This window comes from Aquarana catesbeiana, linkage group LG13 (assembly GCF_042186555.1).
Source record: "Aquarana catesbeiana isolate 2022-GZ linkage group LG13, ASM4218655v1, whole genome shotgun sequence".
Classification (NCBI taxonomy): Eukaryota; Metazoa; Chordata; class Amphibia; order Anura; family Ranidae; genus Aquarana; species Aquarana catesbeiana.
The window spans coordinates 188,575,348-188,590,761 of NC_133336.1; the positions used below are offsets into that span (position 1 = coordinate 188,575,348).

Below are 15,414 nucleotides of genomic sequence, written 5' to 3' on the forward strand. Positions count from 1 at the left end.
ATTGACCATCAACTATGTAGTGCAAGAGCCTCACTGATTTGGAATAAACTTAATGGAATGTTTAGGTCTGTCCACATATTACACAGTTGATGGTAGATCTAAAGTAGATTGTATTGTGTATGGTCCACCTTCAGGCTTACCATACATGCTACAATCTGACCATACAATCAACTTTAGCTCTACCAAAACAAAAAATGCAATATAAGGACCTACCTGAACCATCCAATCAATTTGTATCCAATCAGTTGGGCCCTTGTACTCCATACTTATTGGTAGAGCTAAAGGATTGCAACCTGTGGTGAGCTTTAGGTTTACCACAACTATGTAATATGAGGGCAAATCTAAACAACCCTTTCACTTTGTATCCAGACAAGCCCTTGTACTACATAGATGATGGTAGATTTAAAGGAGATTGTATAGTGTGTGGTCATCTTTGTCCTCATCCAAACATTCAATTATTAGAAATGCTACCCCCTCCATCCTATCATGGTCCCCTCATCTTCTCCCTACCATGGTTTTACACCCCTAATCCACATTGGTGCCCCATTTCCTCCCCACCATGGTGGTATCCAACCCTCCTGCTCATCATGATGCCCCCATCTCCTCTCTACCATGATGTACTTTCTCTCCTACCCATCATGGTTGTACACCCTCATTATAAAAGTACCCCATCATCATAGTGGTTCCCCATCTCTTCCCAACCATGGTAGTACCCCCCTCATCATTGCCCCCATCACCTCCCCAGCATGGTAGCACCCCCTGATTATAGAGATAACTCCATCTCTTCCCCACACTGATAGCACCCCAACATCCTAATGGTGCCTCCATCTCTTCCCCATCATAGTAGTACCCCCTCATCATAGTGGTGCCCCATCTCCTCCCAACCAAGGTAGAAACCCCTCATCACAGGGGTGCCTCCACCTCTTCCCCACCATGATAGTACCCCTTCATCATAGCTGTGCCCCATTTCCTCCCAACCATGGTAGTACCACCTCATCATAGTGGTGCCTCCATCTCTTCCCCATTATGATGGGGCCCCCTGATCATACTGCTGCCTCCATCTCTTCATCTTGGTATTACCCCCCTGATCATAGTGGTGCCTACATCTCTTCCCCATCTTGGTGGTACCCCCCTTATCATAGTGGTGCCCCATCTCCTACCCACCCTGGTAGTACCTCCTCATCATAGTGGTGCCTCCATCTCTTCCCCAGCATGGTAGTATCCCCTGATCATAGTCGTGCCCCATCTCGTCCCAACCTTGGTAGTAACCCCTCATCATAGGGGTGCCTCCACCTCTTCACCACCATGATAGTACCCCTTCATCACAGTGGTGCCCCATCTCCTCCCTATTAAGATGGGGCTCCCTGATCATAGTGGTGCCTCCATCTCTTCCCCATCTCGGTAGTACCCCCCTGATAACAGTGGTGCCCCATCTCCTCCCCACCCTGGTAGTACCCCTCATCTTAGTGGTGCCTCCATCTCGTCCCCACCATGGTGGTACCCCCTGATCATAATACTTGGTTGTGCATAGTACATGGTTGTACCACCTCATCATAGTGGTGCCTCCATCTCTTCCCCATTATGATGGGGCTCCCTGATCATAGTGGTGCCTCCATCTCTTCCCCATCTCGGTAGTACCCCCCCGATCACAGTGGTGCCCCATCTCCTCCCCACCCTGGTAGTACCCCTCATCATAGTGGTGCCTCCATTTCGTCCCCACCATGGTATTACCCCCTGATCATAGCGGTGCCTCATCACCCCCCATTCATGGTAGTAACCCCTCATCATAGGGGTGCCTCCACCTCTTTCCCACCATGATAGTACCCCTTCATCATAGTGGTGCCATATCTCCTCCCAACCATGACAGTACCACCTCATCATAGTGGTACCCCTATACCTCTGCACCCCCTTTTTTTCACTCAGTTGATTTCAATGAAAAATATACCTAAAATGTATTTTTAAAGGAAAATTTTTTTTCCCTTCAAAGCACGGCTGGTCCCAGGGATGGTAATGAAACCGTACGCTCGGCTCTCAGAAATCTATGCTCAACCTTAAAAACACCGGCTCGGCTGGCAGCTATGGCAATGGTCTGCCCTCCGCAGCTATAGAAGGGTTACAAATAAATGTATGCCAGCGGCGCTGGGGCTGGAGAAGGGGGGTCAGTAGTGATGGGGATGACTGAATAGGTGTCTACAAGCATGAGGGGGCCTCAGTATATTACACAATCACCCCCCCCCCTCCAGTCTATACCCCCCCACCACCCCTCCTATTCCAGAGACAGGGAGGAGGAGGAAGGGGGGGGGGGGGTGAATAATCAGAAACAAAGGAGGAAGCCTCCTCACGTGTTACAATGTAATGTGCTCTGTATTCTGATCTTACATCACAGTAGCTCACCATAGATGGAGCTACTGAACAGAGAAGGGAAGCAGAGGGGGCTGTGTGTCAGTGTATGTGGACATGTCTCTGTGTTAAAGAGGCTTGGCTGGACTTAGTGAAACTAGATCTGCAGGAGGCGGACAAGCAGCAGCAGTAGCAGCAGAGCCTGGGGACACACAGAGGGGAAGCAGCTCTGTCTGTGCAAAGCCTGGACACCACCATCAGCCTGGAGCTCAGCTTGTAGAATGAAGAAGAACATCTCTGCAAAGAGGGTGAGAAGAAGAGGGCACCACCATGGTGGGGAGATGGGGGTACCACAATGATGGGGAGGAGATGGAGGCACCATTATGATGAGGGGGTACCATCATGGTAGGGAGGTGATGGGGGCACCACTAAGATGAGAGGGGTACCATCATGGTGAAGAGGAGATGGAAGACACCGCTATGATGAGGGGGTACCACCATGGTGGACAGGAGATGGAGGCACTGCTATGATGAGGGGGTACAACCGTGGTGGGGAGGAGATGGGGGGCACCATGATGGGTAGGAGAGGAGGTAGTACCATCACGATGGGGAGTAAATGGGGGCATCATGATGGGCAGGAGAGGGGGATACCACCATGGTGGGGAGAAGATGAGGCACCACTGTGATTCAGGGGTGTATAACCACGGTGGGGAGAAGATGGGGGGACCTTGATAGGCCGGAGAAGGGGTACCACCATGGTGGGAAGTCAATGGTGGCACCTCTATGATGATGGGGGTACCACCATGGTGGAGAGGAGATGGGGGCACTACTATGATGAGGTGGGTACCACCACGATAGGCAGGAGAGCAGGTACCACCATGGTGGGGAGTAGATGGTGGCACCTCTATGATAATTGGGGTACCACCATAGTGTTGAGGATATGGGGACACCTCTATGCTGACCCCCTCAGCATAGAGGTGTCCCCATCTCCTCAACACCATGGGGGTACCCCCATGGTGGAGAGGACATGGGGGGGCGCCTCCATGGTGGGTAAGACAGGGGCTACTTACCACTGTGGTGAGGAGGAGGAAGGGGGCCCCATCTATATTGAGCAGGGATTGCTGTGCAGTGTAATGTTAGCTGCCTTCCCTGCATTGCAAACAGCTGCCCTCAATTGCTTCACTGAAGGCTTGCATGCTCAGCCTGCTGCTGTCTGTAGATGGATGGAAATGCAGGGAGAGTGGGGGAAGATTTGCAAGTCAAGGGCTGTTTGCATGATTCTGAAATGTAGATTTTTGGAGGTCTGTGCTGAGTGATATGTGTCCATCACATATATGACCGCCGTGTATACATAGAGATGTGCGTTTATATACTGTGATATTTATTTATAGAAAGCACATCTACATCTCAGTATGTCTATTTATATAAAATGTATTTACATGGAGAGACATTGTTCTATCTCTTGTTCAGGAATTTTACCAGCCTCACATTTCCTTCTTTCCTTCTCTCTCTTTTAGATATCTTTCTCTATCCTCTCTTTTTATCTCAAATTCAAATAAGCTTTATTGGCAGGACCAAATACATTCTAGCATTGCCAAAGCAATTGAGTTTGTATGGGGGGGGGGGGTTGGAGTCAGTATAAAGGATTTTTAAGTCCACAGTTTTTCATGTCCCTCTCAGTGTCACATACTGTGCAGCTATTTTCATCATTGGGGTGTCTCTCTCTCTCTCTCCTCCCCCTCTCTTCCTCTCTCTCTCTTTTTTTCTCTCTTCCTCTTTCTTTCTCTTTCTTCCTCTCTCTCTCTTTTCCTCTCTCTCTCTTTTCCTCCCTCTCTCCTCCTCCTCCTCCTCCTCCTCCTCCTTCTCTCTCTCTCTCTCTCTCTCTCTCTCTCTCTCTCTCTCTCTCTCTCTCTCCCTCTCCCTCTCCCTCTCCCTCTCCCTCTCCTCTCCCTCTCCCTCTCCCTCTCCCTCTCCCTCTCCCTCTCCCTCTCCCTCTCCCTCTCCCTCTCCCTCTCCCTCTCCCTCTCCCTCTCTCCCCCTCACCCCCTCTCTCCCTCATGCTCCTTCACTCAATTCAATTTAAATAAGCTTTATTGGCAGGACCAAATACATTTTAGCATGTATCTCTCTCTCTCCCCTCTTTCCCTCTCATTTGCACGAGCTCCTTCTCTCTCTCGCGCTCCTTCTCTCTCTCGCGCTCCTTCTCTCTCTCGCGCTCCTTCGCTCTCTCGCGCTCCTTCTCTCTCTCGTGCGCACGCTCCTTCTCTCTCTCTCTCGCTCCTCTCTCTTGTGCTCTCTCTCTCTCTCGTGCGCGCGCTCTTTCTCTCTCTCTCGTGCGCGCGCTCTTTCTCTCTCTCTCTCCCTCTCGTGCGCGCTCCTTCTCTCTTGTGCGCGCGCTCCTTTCTCGTGCATGCTCCTTTTCTCTCTCTCTCGTGCTTGCGCACCTTCTCTCTCTCGTGCGCACGTTCCTTCTCTCTCTTTCATGCGCGCTCCTTCTCTCTCTCGCGCTCCCCCTCTCTCTCTCTGTCTCTCTCTCTCCCCCATCTCCCCCTCCCCACCTCTCTCTCTCTCTCTCTCTCTCTCTCTCTCTCTCTCTCTCTCTCTCTCTCTCTCCCTCCTCCCTCCCCCTCCTCCTCCTCCGCCTCCTCTCTGTCACCCCCTCTCTCTCTCTCTGTCACCCCTCTCTCTCTCTCTGTCACCCCTCTCTCTCTCTGTCACCCCTCTCTCTCTCTGTCACCCCTCTCTCCCTCTCTCTCACCCCTCCCTCTCTCTCACCCCTCCCTCTCTCTCTCTCATGCTCCTTCTCTCAATTCAATTGAATTCAAATAAGCTTTTTTGGCAGGACCAAATACATTTTAGCATGTATCTCTCTCTCTCCCCCCTTTCCCTCTCTCACTCCTTCTCTCTCCTGTGCGCATGCTCCTTCTCTCTTGCTCGCTCTTTCTCTCTCTCTCTTGCGCGCTCCTTCTCTCTCTCTCCTTCTCTCTCGTGCGCGTTCCTTCTCTCTCTCTTGCGCGCTCCTTCTCTCTCTCTTGCGCGCTCCTTCTCTCTCTCTTGCGCGCTCCTTCTCTCTCTCTTGCGCGCTCCTTCTCTCTCTCTCCTTCTCTCTTGTGCGCGCGCTCCTTCTCTCTCTCTCCTTCTCTCTTGTGCGCGCTCCTTCTCTCTTGTGCGCGCGCTCCTTCTCTCTCTCGTGCGCGCGCTTCTTCTCTCTCTCGTGCGCGCGCTCCTTCTCTCTCTCGTGCGCACGCTCCTTCTCTCTCTCGTGCGCGCGCTTCTTCTCTCTCTCGTGCGCGCGCTCCTTCTCTCGTGCACACGCTCCTTCTCTCTCTCGTGCGCGCGCTTCTTCTCTCTCTCGTGCACGCGCTCCTTCTCTCTCTCGTGCGCACGCTCCTTCTCTCTCTCGTGCGCACGCTCCTTCTCTCTCTCGTGCGCACGCTCCTTCTCTCTCTCGTGCGCACGCTCCTTCTCTCTCTCGTGCGCATGCTCCTTCTCTCTCTTGTGCGCACGCTCCTTCTCTCTCTCGTGCGCACGCTCCTTCTCTCTCTCGTGTGCATGCTCCTTCTCTCTCTCGTGCGCATGCTCCTTCTCTCTCTCGTGCGCATGCTCCTTCTCTCTCTCCTGCGCGCGCTCCTTCTCTCTCTCGTGCGCGCGCTCCTTCTCTCTCTCGTGCGCACGCTCCTTCTCTCTCTCTTGTGAGCGCACTCCTTCTCTCTCGTGCACGCGCTCCTTTGCTCCTTCTCTCTCGCGCACGCTACTTCTCTCTCTCGTGCGCACGCTCCTTCTGTCTCTCGTGCGCACGCTCCTTCTCTCTCGTGCGCGCGCTCCTTCTCTCTCTCTCTTGTGAGCGCACTCCTTCTCTCTCTCGTGCACGCGCTCCTTCTCTCTCTATCTCTTGCGCACGCTACTTCTCTCTCTCGTGCGCACGCTTCTTCTGTCTCTCGTGCACACGCTCCTTCTCTCTCGTGCACGCGCTCCTTCTCTCTCTCTTGTGAGCGCACTCTTTCTCTCTCTCGTGCACGCGCTCCTTCTCTCATGTGCGTGCTCCTTCTCTCTCTCTTGTGAGTGCACTCCTTCTTTCTCTCGTGCACGCGCTCCTTCGCTCCTTCTCTCTCTCTCTTGCGCACGCTACTTCTCTCTCTCGTGCGCACGCTCCTTCTGTCTCTCGTGCGCACGCTCCTTCTCTCTTGTGCGCGCGCTCCTTCTCTCTTGTGCGCGCTCCTTCTCTCTCTTGTGCGCGCGCTCCTTCTCTCTTGTGCGCGCGCTCCTTCTCTCTTGTGCGCGCGCTCCTTCTCTCTTGTGCGCGCGCTCCTTCTCTCTTGTGCGCGCGCTCCTTCTCTCTCTCGTGCGCGCGCTCCTTCTCTCTCTCGTGCGTGCGCTCCTTCTCTCTCTCGTGCGCACGCTCCTTCTCTCTCTCGTGTGCGCGCTCCTTCTCTCTCTCATGCGCGCGCTCCTTCTCTCATGCGTGTGCTCCTTCTCTCTCTCTCGTGCACGCGCTCCTTCGCTCCTTCTCTCTCTCTCTTGCGCACGCTCCTTCTGTCTCTCTTGCGCACGCTCCTTCTGTCTCTCGTGCGCACGCTCCTTCTGTCTCTCGTGCGCACGCTCCTTCTGTCTCTCGTGCGCACGCTCCTTCTGTCTCTCGTGCGCACGCTCCTTCTCTCTCGTGCTTGCGCACCTTCTCTCTCTCTCATGTGCGCGCTCCTTCTCTCTCATGTGCGCTCTCCTTCTCTCTCTCGTGCATGCGCTCATATTCTCTCTCTCTCTCTCTCATGCACGCTCCTCTCTCTCGTGCGCACGCTCCTTCTCTCTCTCATGCACGCTCCTCTCTCTTGTGCGCGCGCTTCTCTCTCTCTTGCGCATTCCTCTCTCTCTCAGGCTCCTCTTCTTTCTCTTGCGGGCTCCTTTTCTCTCTCTCTCTGGTGCGCGCGCTCCTTCTCTCTCTCTCTGGTGCGCGCGCTCCTTCTCTCTCTCTGGTGCGCACGCTCCTTCTCTCTCTCTCGTGCGCGCGCTCCTTCTCTCTCTCTTGTGCGCACGCTCCTTCTCTCTCTCTTCCTTCCCCCTCTCCCCTTTCTCTATCTCTCTCTCTCTCCCTCTCCTTTCTCTCTCCCCTTTCTCCCCTTTCTCTCATCTCTTCACATTCTATGTATCTCCTGGATATTTATGTAAAGCTCACCACACACGTTATGTTACAATCTGATTGTACATGCTTCCTTAGCTCTTCCAACAGCTAGGTAGGGCAATAGCTTGTCTGGTTGGATACAAATTGATTGAATAGTCTAGTTATCTCTTCATGTTGTTTGGTGTTGGTAAACACACATGATTCAAATATACTGTACAATTATTATTATTATACAGGATTTATATAGCGCCGACAGTTTACGCAGCGCTTTACAACATTAGGGCAGACAATACAAGTACAATACAATTCAATATAGGAGGAATCAGAGGGCCCTGCTCGTTAGAGCTTACAATCTAGGAACAACTGATTGAATCCATATTTATTGGATAGTTTAGGTAGGTCCTCATATTACATAGTTTTGCCACATTTAAAATTGTTTGGACAAAAAAGGAGGCTCAGATTGTAATGTGTATGGTGATCTTCCAACCGGAAGATCTGTTTTACACATCGCTATATGTTGGTAGATGGCCCTAGAGATCTACCTGTATTATAAATAATGGCTTTTCCATTGGCAATATTTTAAATACCTTTTGATATAAGCAGGCCTAATATCTTAGTGGGCGTTGTCTCCCCGTCATTGTCTAACCTGTGCTGGAAGCTTATTGGTTGCTCTGGCAGCACAGACAATCCATCAGTACACCATGGCTGCATTACATGGGATCATTGCACAGTCATTAGTCAGATTTACAAATATGTCTGTAGTCATTGGTAGATTGCTAGCTTCTCAGAACCAGCTCCCCAGATGGAGATTTTTGATTGGCCAGCTCCTTCCACTCAGAGCCCCCCCCCCCAATGGCTTACCCTTATCCTTCACTTACCCTAACTCTGCTTGAAACTCCTTGAGGCCATGAGATCTCTGGGCTTGTGTTTCACACCTACCATAACGAGGAACCCCACTGTTTGAGATTTTATTGGCATTGGTGAAGAATGCAGGAGGACGTGCTGGGAACCCAAATCTCCAAAGGGAGGCTTTGAAAGACTCCAAAACGAGAAACTGTGGAAGGAAATTTCCCTTCAACTGGACTCCTTAAGAGATAAAAAAAGGCTGACATGACATGTAGCCTACAAGACTCCACGGATAACTGAGATCTCATTTTTGAATGGGCTGGCCTCTTAAAATGAAAGTTAACCCACCAGCTGGTCATTTTTGCCTTCCCTTTGCTTACATAACACTACATTTGGCCACAAGAAGTGATTTCATTCATTAATCTTGCTCTTACCTGGCAGCGCTGGTGATTGGCTGCAGGCAATGCAGTGCCATCACAATAGTACTGGGCAATAGGATAGTGTTAATGGTAGCCCACCAGCCACTCATTTTGCCCTCCCTTTGCTTCCAAGACACCACATTTGGCCACAAGGAAAGAAAAGTAATATCCAGTATGTCTGGGTATGGGGAATCGCGTCGCTCAATAATTTTACTCCCACCTGGCAGTGCTGATGGTTGGCTGCAGGCAATCCAGTGCCATCACAATAGTACTTGGCAATAAATAATGAAGGCCTCTTGAGCCCCTATAGGGAAAGAGAGCCTTGACTGATGGGGGCATGGCCAGGAGCTGGGCATAGGCAGTTTGTGAGTGGTCATTCAAGTTATGGGGGATGGGCTGGGCCTGAGCTCAGAAATTCCATTATGTCGACAGTTGGTTCGTGCCTAGGCCCATTGCGCCTCAGCAGTCATGTTAATGGTAGCCCACCAGCCGCTCATTTTTTCCCTGTCTTTGCTTCCATGACACCACATTTGGCCACAAGGAGAGAAAAGTTATATCCAGTACGCCTGGGCATTGAGAATCATGTCACTCAATAATTTTACTCCCACCTGGCAGAGCTGGTGGTTGGCTGCAGGCAATCCAGTGCCATCACAATAGTACTTGGTAATAGGATAATGTTAATGGTAGCTCACCAGCTGCTTATTATTACCCTGTCTTTGCTTCCATGACACCACATTTGGACACAAGGAAAGAAAAGTTATATCCAGTACGCCTGGGTATGGGGGAATCATGCCACTCAATAATTTTACCCCCACCTGGCAGCACTGGTGGTTGGCTGCAGGCAATCCAGTGCCATCACAATAGTACTTGGCAATAGATAATGTTAATGGTAGCCCACCAGCCGGTCATCCCCCCCCCTTGCTTCCATGACACCACATTTGGCCACAAAAGTAATACCCAGTACATCTGGGTATGGGGATTCATATCGCTCATTAATCTTACTCCCACCTGGCAGCGCTGGCGATTGGCCTCAGGCAATCCAGTGCCATCACAATGGAACTTGGAGCTTAAACCAGCTAGGTAGCAGAAGAAAAAAAAATAAACTAAATTGTGGTCATTCCCATCGTTGCATTGCGTTAAAAAAAAGTTCAGCATGCTCTGCTTGTGCAGTAGAGTACCCTGCAATGCAAGTGCAATATGTGTAAATGTGTCTCAGGGCAACGCAGCAGCACACATGAAGGGGAAACACACATTTTTATTTAGTGAAAAAGAAAAGGTTACAGCGCATGTCAAAATGCAACACAATACAACGCATGTTGGTGCATAATAAGATGCTTGCGCTAACGCTAGCATTGTGGTGTGAGAGGGCCCTTTAAAGTTGTTTTCATTAGAAAGCAGCCACATCTTTAGTAGGGCAGCCTGTCCCCTGCTAGCATGCTGCAGAGTGGGAAATTTTGCTTTCTTTGTGGTCTCTCTTCCAAGGTCCAAAATGTCCCCTGCTGAGTCAGACCTACATCTCTACAATCAGCAGACGCATGAGCTTAGTTGACTGGGAAGCTCTAAGTTATAATTATTTGTATTATCATAATACAAGGTACCACCAGCAGTGTGTATTGGAACAGCACAACGATTCATGGTGCTGGGTGGCTTTTGGTCATTTTTACAATGGAAAGTTGGTTGAGAGCCATTTGAGATTTGCATGTTTGTGGTCAGCATTAGGTCATAGAAGATACAAGCATGAGGCCTGTTTGAAGGGAGATTTTCCGAAGAGCTTGAAACGCTCCTCATCAACAACTATGGCTCCAACCACCGGAGGTGCTTGTTATCACTCTGCAGGAGAGGTATCAACCATTACTGTTAGCAATCCTGGAAATCGAGAGCAACGTTGGCTTTTATAGACTATCATGTACTTTGCTTCATGTACCTGGATTGTAGTTAAATATATTGATAAAGAGATAATGAGCTTCATTTATCAATGTGCCTGAGGAAAGAATTGTTTCAAAGAGGCCTGGAGCAACCAATCAGATCCAAGATTCTCACTCTAGTGGTAAACCTCATTGGAAGCCTGGTAGAAGGCTGCAGATTAAAGAACAGACACTCTGTGAGGTTGATTTAGATATATTCAGAGGGCAGCACAAGGGAAGTTTGTACAGGAACCTATTTCATCCAATCAGAAATTATATTTGAAGTTGGCCACGTACAATCCAATCTGTTCTTTAAATCCACTTCTTTATGTTTTTATTATATTTTCATGTATAGATACCACATCCAGCATTCTGATGTATGGTACTGAATATTCCAATCATCATACAAAGCTTGCAGCCAGCCTGCTTGGTTATTATGAAATTATTTTCCAACATATCTCTAAATGTTAAATGCAACCAGTTTTACAATTAGGATTCCAAAGTGCAAATCTTGATTGTAAGGTGTGTGTTCAGGTTAAAAACAGGAACAAAATAATTTTTTAAAGACAATTTGTACTATTAAAAAGAAGTTCTGGAGCTGCAGACAGGTGATTACTTAGGTCAGGCTTTCTAAATCGGGGATTTGCGGAACCCTAAGGTTCCTCTAGGGTAGCCTTAATCTGTGGAAGCAAAAGCAGCCTATACATTAGTCATTTATTTTGTTCAACCAGCAGGTTGGATGCAAAAAAAAAAAAAAAAATTACTTGATGTGGATGGGGGAAACCTCCCTGCTGCGGTATTGTATTCTGACAGTGGGGAGACTTCCCTGCCATCAGAATACACTGACCAGTGCCACCGACTATAGCCCGGCAGCACTGATTGAGCTGGGAAAACCTTACAGGCTGGTTGCACAGAAGTCGATTGGCAGACAGACAAATTTCAATCCATGTATAGCCAGCTTTAAATTTGCTCTAGAGCAGCCTTTCTTAACTAGGGTTCCTCTACTTTAGCCTTTCTTAACTATGGTTCCTCTAGAGTGGCCTTTCTCAACTAGGGTTCCTCTAGAGTGGCCTTTCTCAACTAGGGTTCCTCTAGAGCAGCCTTTCTCAACTAGGGTTCCTCTAGAGCAGCCTTTCTCAACTAGGGTTCCTCTAGATCAGCCTTTCTCAACTAGGCTTCCTCTAGAGCAGCCTTTCTCAACTAGGGTTCCTCTAGAGCAGCCTTTTTCAACTAGGGTTCCTCTAGAGCAGCCTTTTTCAACTAGGGTTCCTTTAGAGCAGCCTTTCTCAACTAGGGTTCCTCTAGAGCAGCCTTTCTCAACCTAAGGTTCCTCTAGAGCAGCCTTTCTCAACCAGGGTTCCTGCAGGCTTTTGCCCCTAACAAGGGTCCCTTATAGAAGAATTAACCACTTGCTGACCCCGCTTTAGCCGACACAACTGATCACAGATCAAGATAAAGGGCCAATCACAGCAGCCCTTCACCATGTGATCAGCTGTGTCCAATCACAGCTCTTCACATATAAACAAATGTCGGTTTTCGCCATTTCCTTACCTCTGCGCTGTCACTGTGTGAGGAAAGGAAAGCCGATTAACCAGCTGTCTTGTGACAGGGGACATTTACACTGATAATCAGGGCACTCATCATCAATGCCCCGATTATCAGTGCAGCTCCATCAGTGCAGCATAACAGAGCTCATCAGTGCCACCTGTTAGTGCGGCACAAGTACAGCTATCTTGTGACAGTGGACATTTACACTGATAATCAGGGCACTCATCATCAATGCCCCGATTATCAGTGCAGCTCCATCAGTGCAGCCTATCAGTGCAACCTCATCAGTGAAGAAGAAAGATTACTTCTTTGCTAAATTTTTATTACAGAAACAAAGAAAAAGTGTTGCATGACCGCGCAATTGTCAAAGTCCGGCAGCGCTGCAAGCTGAAACCTGGCCTGGGCAGGAAGGGGATGAAGGTGCCCAGTGGGCAAGTGGTTAAATTGTGGCAGATAGTTCTGTGTATTTTTGAAAAGTGTTAGTGCATTGGCTATTTTATCTCTCATTGACACGCTTGTTTCCTTTCCCTTTAAAGAAAAAAGGTTGATACTTCCGTCATTCAGATGCATCCATTAAAAAAATATTATAAAGATGAAACGTGTGCTCACTTTGTACAGAGACGACGACATAATTGGTCTGCGTTTTATTACTCTACACACTGGCATTTACATAGGAAAAGTTGCCGTATTTGCATGCAATTTGATGGCCATGAAGGATGACTTACGACATGTCGGCGCTGTCCTCGGCGGTTTATTGAAGTTAATAATTTGTAATTAGGACAAGGGATCCCTGTGGATGTTGAAGCCAGGCCCTGGCGTATGTACTGTTTAGAGACAGTATGCTTCTGCTACTGGCGGTGTGTTCATGCAGGGGGTTCTGGGTAATCCAGGTTCTCACTTGACAAAACTAGATCTCTTAGCAGTACGTTTTTTCTGATTTATATTCTGATTTGTTTTGTTAAATCTAAATGGGATTGTACAATGTAACATGAGGACCAGACTATAAGACCTCATTCAATTTATATCCAATGCAGGCACCTGCACAAGTTGTTGGTAGATCTGAGGCGTCCTTCACACCATAATGCGCATAAAAATGCACATACAGTGCATCCGGAAAGTATTCACGGCGCTTCACTTTTTCCACATTTTGTTATGTTACAGCTTTATTGCAAAATGGATTAAATTCATTATTTTCCTCAAAGTTCTACAATTTTATTAAAAATAAAAAAGGAAACAAATCACATGTACATAAGTGTTCACAGCCTTTGCCATGACACTCAAAATTGAGCTCAGGTGCCTCCTGTTTCCACTGATCATCCTTGAGATGTTTCTACAACTTTATTGGAGTCCACCAGTGGTAAATTCAGTTGATTGGACATGAAGGGCACACACCTGTCTATATAATGTCCCACAGTTTACAGTGCATGTCTGACCACAAACCAAACCATGAAGTCCAAGGAATTGTCTGTAGACCTCTGAGACAGGATTGTATCGAGGCACAGATCTGAGGAAGGGTATAGAAAAGTTTCTGCAGCATTGAAGGTCCCAATGAGCAAAGTGGCCTCCATCATCTGTAAATGGTAGACGTTTGGAGCCACCGGGCCGCCTGGCCAAACTGAGCATTCAGGGGAGAAGGGCCTTAGTGAGGAAGGTGACCAAGAACACGATGGTCACTCTGACAGAGCTCCAGTGTTTCTCTGTGGAGAGAGGAGAACCTTCCAGAAGAACAACCATCTCTGCAGCACTCTCCCAATCAGACCTGTATGCTACAGTGGCCAGATGGAAGCCACTCCTCCATAAAAGACACATGACAGCCCACCTGGAGTTTGCCAAAAGGCACCTGAAGGACTTTCAGACCATGAGAAACAAAATTCTCTGGAAACAAAGATTGAACTCTTTGGATGGAATGGCAAGCGTCATGTCTGGAGGAAACTAGACATCGCTCATCACCTGGCCAAAACCATCCCTACAGTGAAGCATGGTGGTGGCAGCATCATGCTGTGGGGATGTTTTTCAGCAGCAGGAACTGGGAGACTAGTCAGAATCGAGAGAAATGCAGCAATGTACAGAGACATCCTTGATGAAAACCTGCTCCAGAGCGCTCTGGACCTGAGACTGGGGCGAAGGTTCATCTTCCAATCAGACAATGACCCTAAGCACACAGACAAGATAACAGAGGAGTGGCTACAGGACAACTCTGTGAATGTCCTTGAGTGGCCCAGAGCCCAGACTTGAACTCAATTGAACAACTCTGGAGAGATCTGAAAATGGCTGTGCACCGACGCTCCCTATCCAACCTGATGGAGCTTGAGAGGTCCTGCAAGGAAGAATGGGAGAAACTGCCCAAAAAATAAGTGAGCCAAGCTTGTAGCATCATACTCAAAAAGACTTGAGGCTGTAATTGGGGCCAAAGGTGCTTCACCAAAGTATTGAGCAAAGGCTGTGAATGCTTATGTACATGGGATTTTTTTTGTTTTTTATTTTTAATAAATTTGCAAAGATTTCAAACAAACTTCTTTCACATTGTCATTATGGGGGATTGTTTGTAGAATTTTGAGGAAAATAATGAATTCAATCCATTCTGGAATAAGGCCCCTTTCACACGATCGGACCGTTCAGGTCCGCCTGTCAGTTTTGACGGCGGACCTGAACAGGCGCTCCATGTTAGCCTATGGAGCGACGGATGTCAGCGGAGACATGACCGTTGACATCAGACCCCGTCCGATCCGCTAAAAGCAGACGGATGACCCTACGTCCGGATCCATCGCTGGTGGATCGGATCGGGTGAGATCTGATGAAAACAGACATGTTGTCAGTTTTCATCCGATCACTCCATAGGCAGCAGCGGTGCCTGACAAGCCCCTCCCCACTCAGTGAGCAGAGAGGGACCTGTCATCCGCCGGCTCAGCGGAGATCAATGGAGAGATCTCCCGCTGAGCCGGCGGACCGAGGCGGACTCCGTGGAAGCGGAGTCCGCCTCGTGTGAATGAGGCCTTAGGCTGTAACATAACAAAATGTGGAAAAAGTGAAGCGCTGTGAATATTTTCCAGATGCATTTTTTTTTATTGAACATTTGGTTGTAATTGAAAATCCTTGGTGTGCTGGGGAACATTTCCATTATTGCTGTGCATTGATCTGCGTTTTTTTTAAACATTTTTGCTGGTAGAGCCCACATCAAGGGTCAATTCTACCTTCTTTTTTTTTTTTTTTTGTATCATAAGTGCGTTGCGTTTAGTGTACAT

General features: G+C 48.7%; 1 protein-coding gene across 1 annotated transcript in view; it reads left to right on the forward strand.

Moving 5' to 3' along the window:
* Positions 1 to 2,490: 2,490 nt before the first annotated feature.
* Positions 2,491 to 15,414, forward strand: part of PLEKHO1 (pleckstrin homology domain containing O1) — a 76,275-nt gene continuing 63,351 nt past the window's right edge. The window contains exon 1 of the mRNA XM_073610476.1: positions 2,491 to 2,648. Within this exon, the coding sequence (XP_073466577.1) occupies positions 2,622 to 2,648 (27 nt within the window). The 5' untranslated portion in view covers positions 2,491 to 2,621. The remainder of the gene's footprint in view (positions 2,649 to 15,414) is intronic.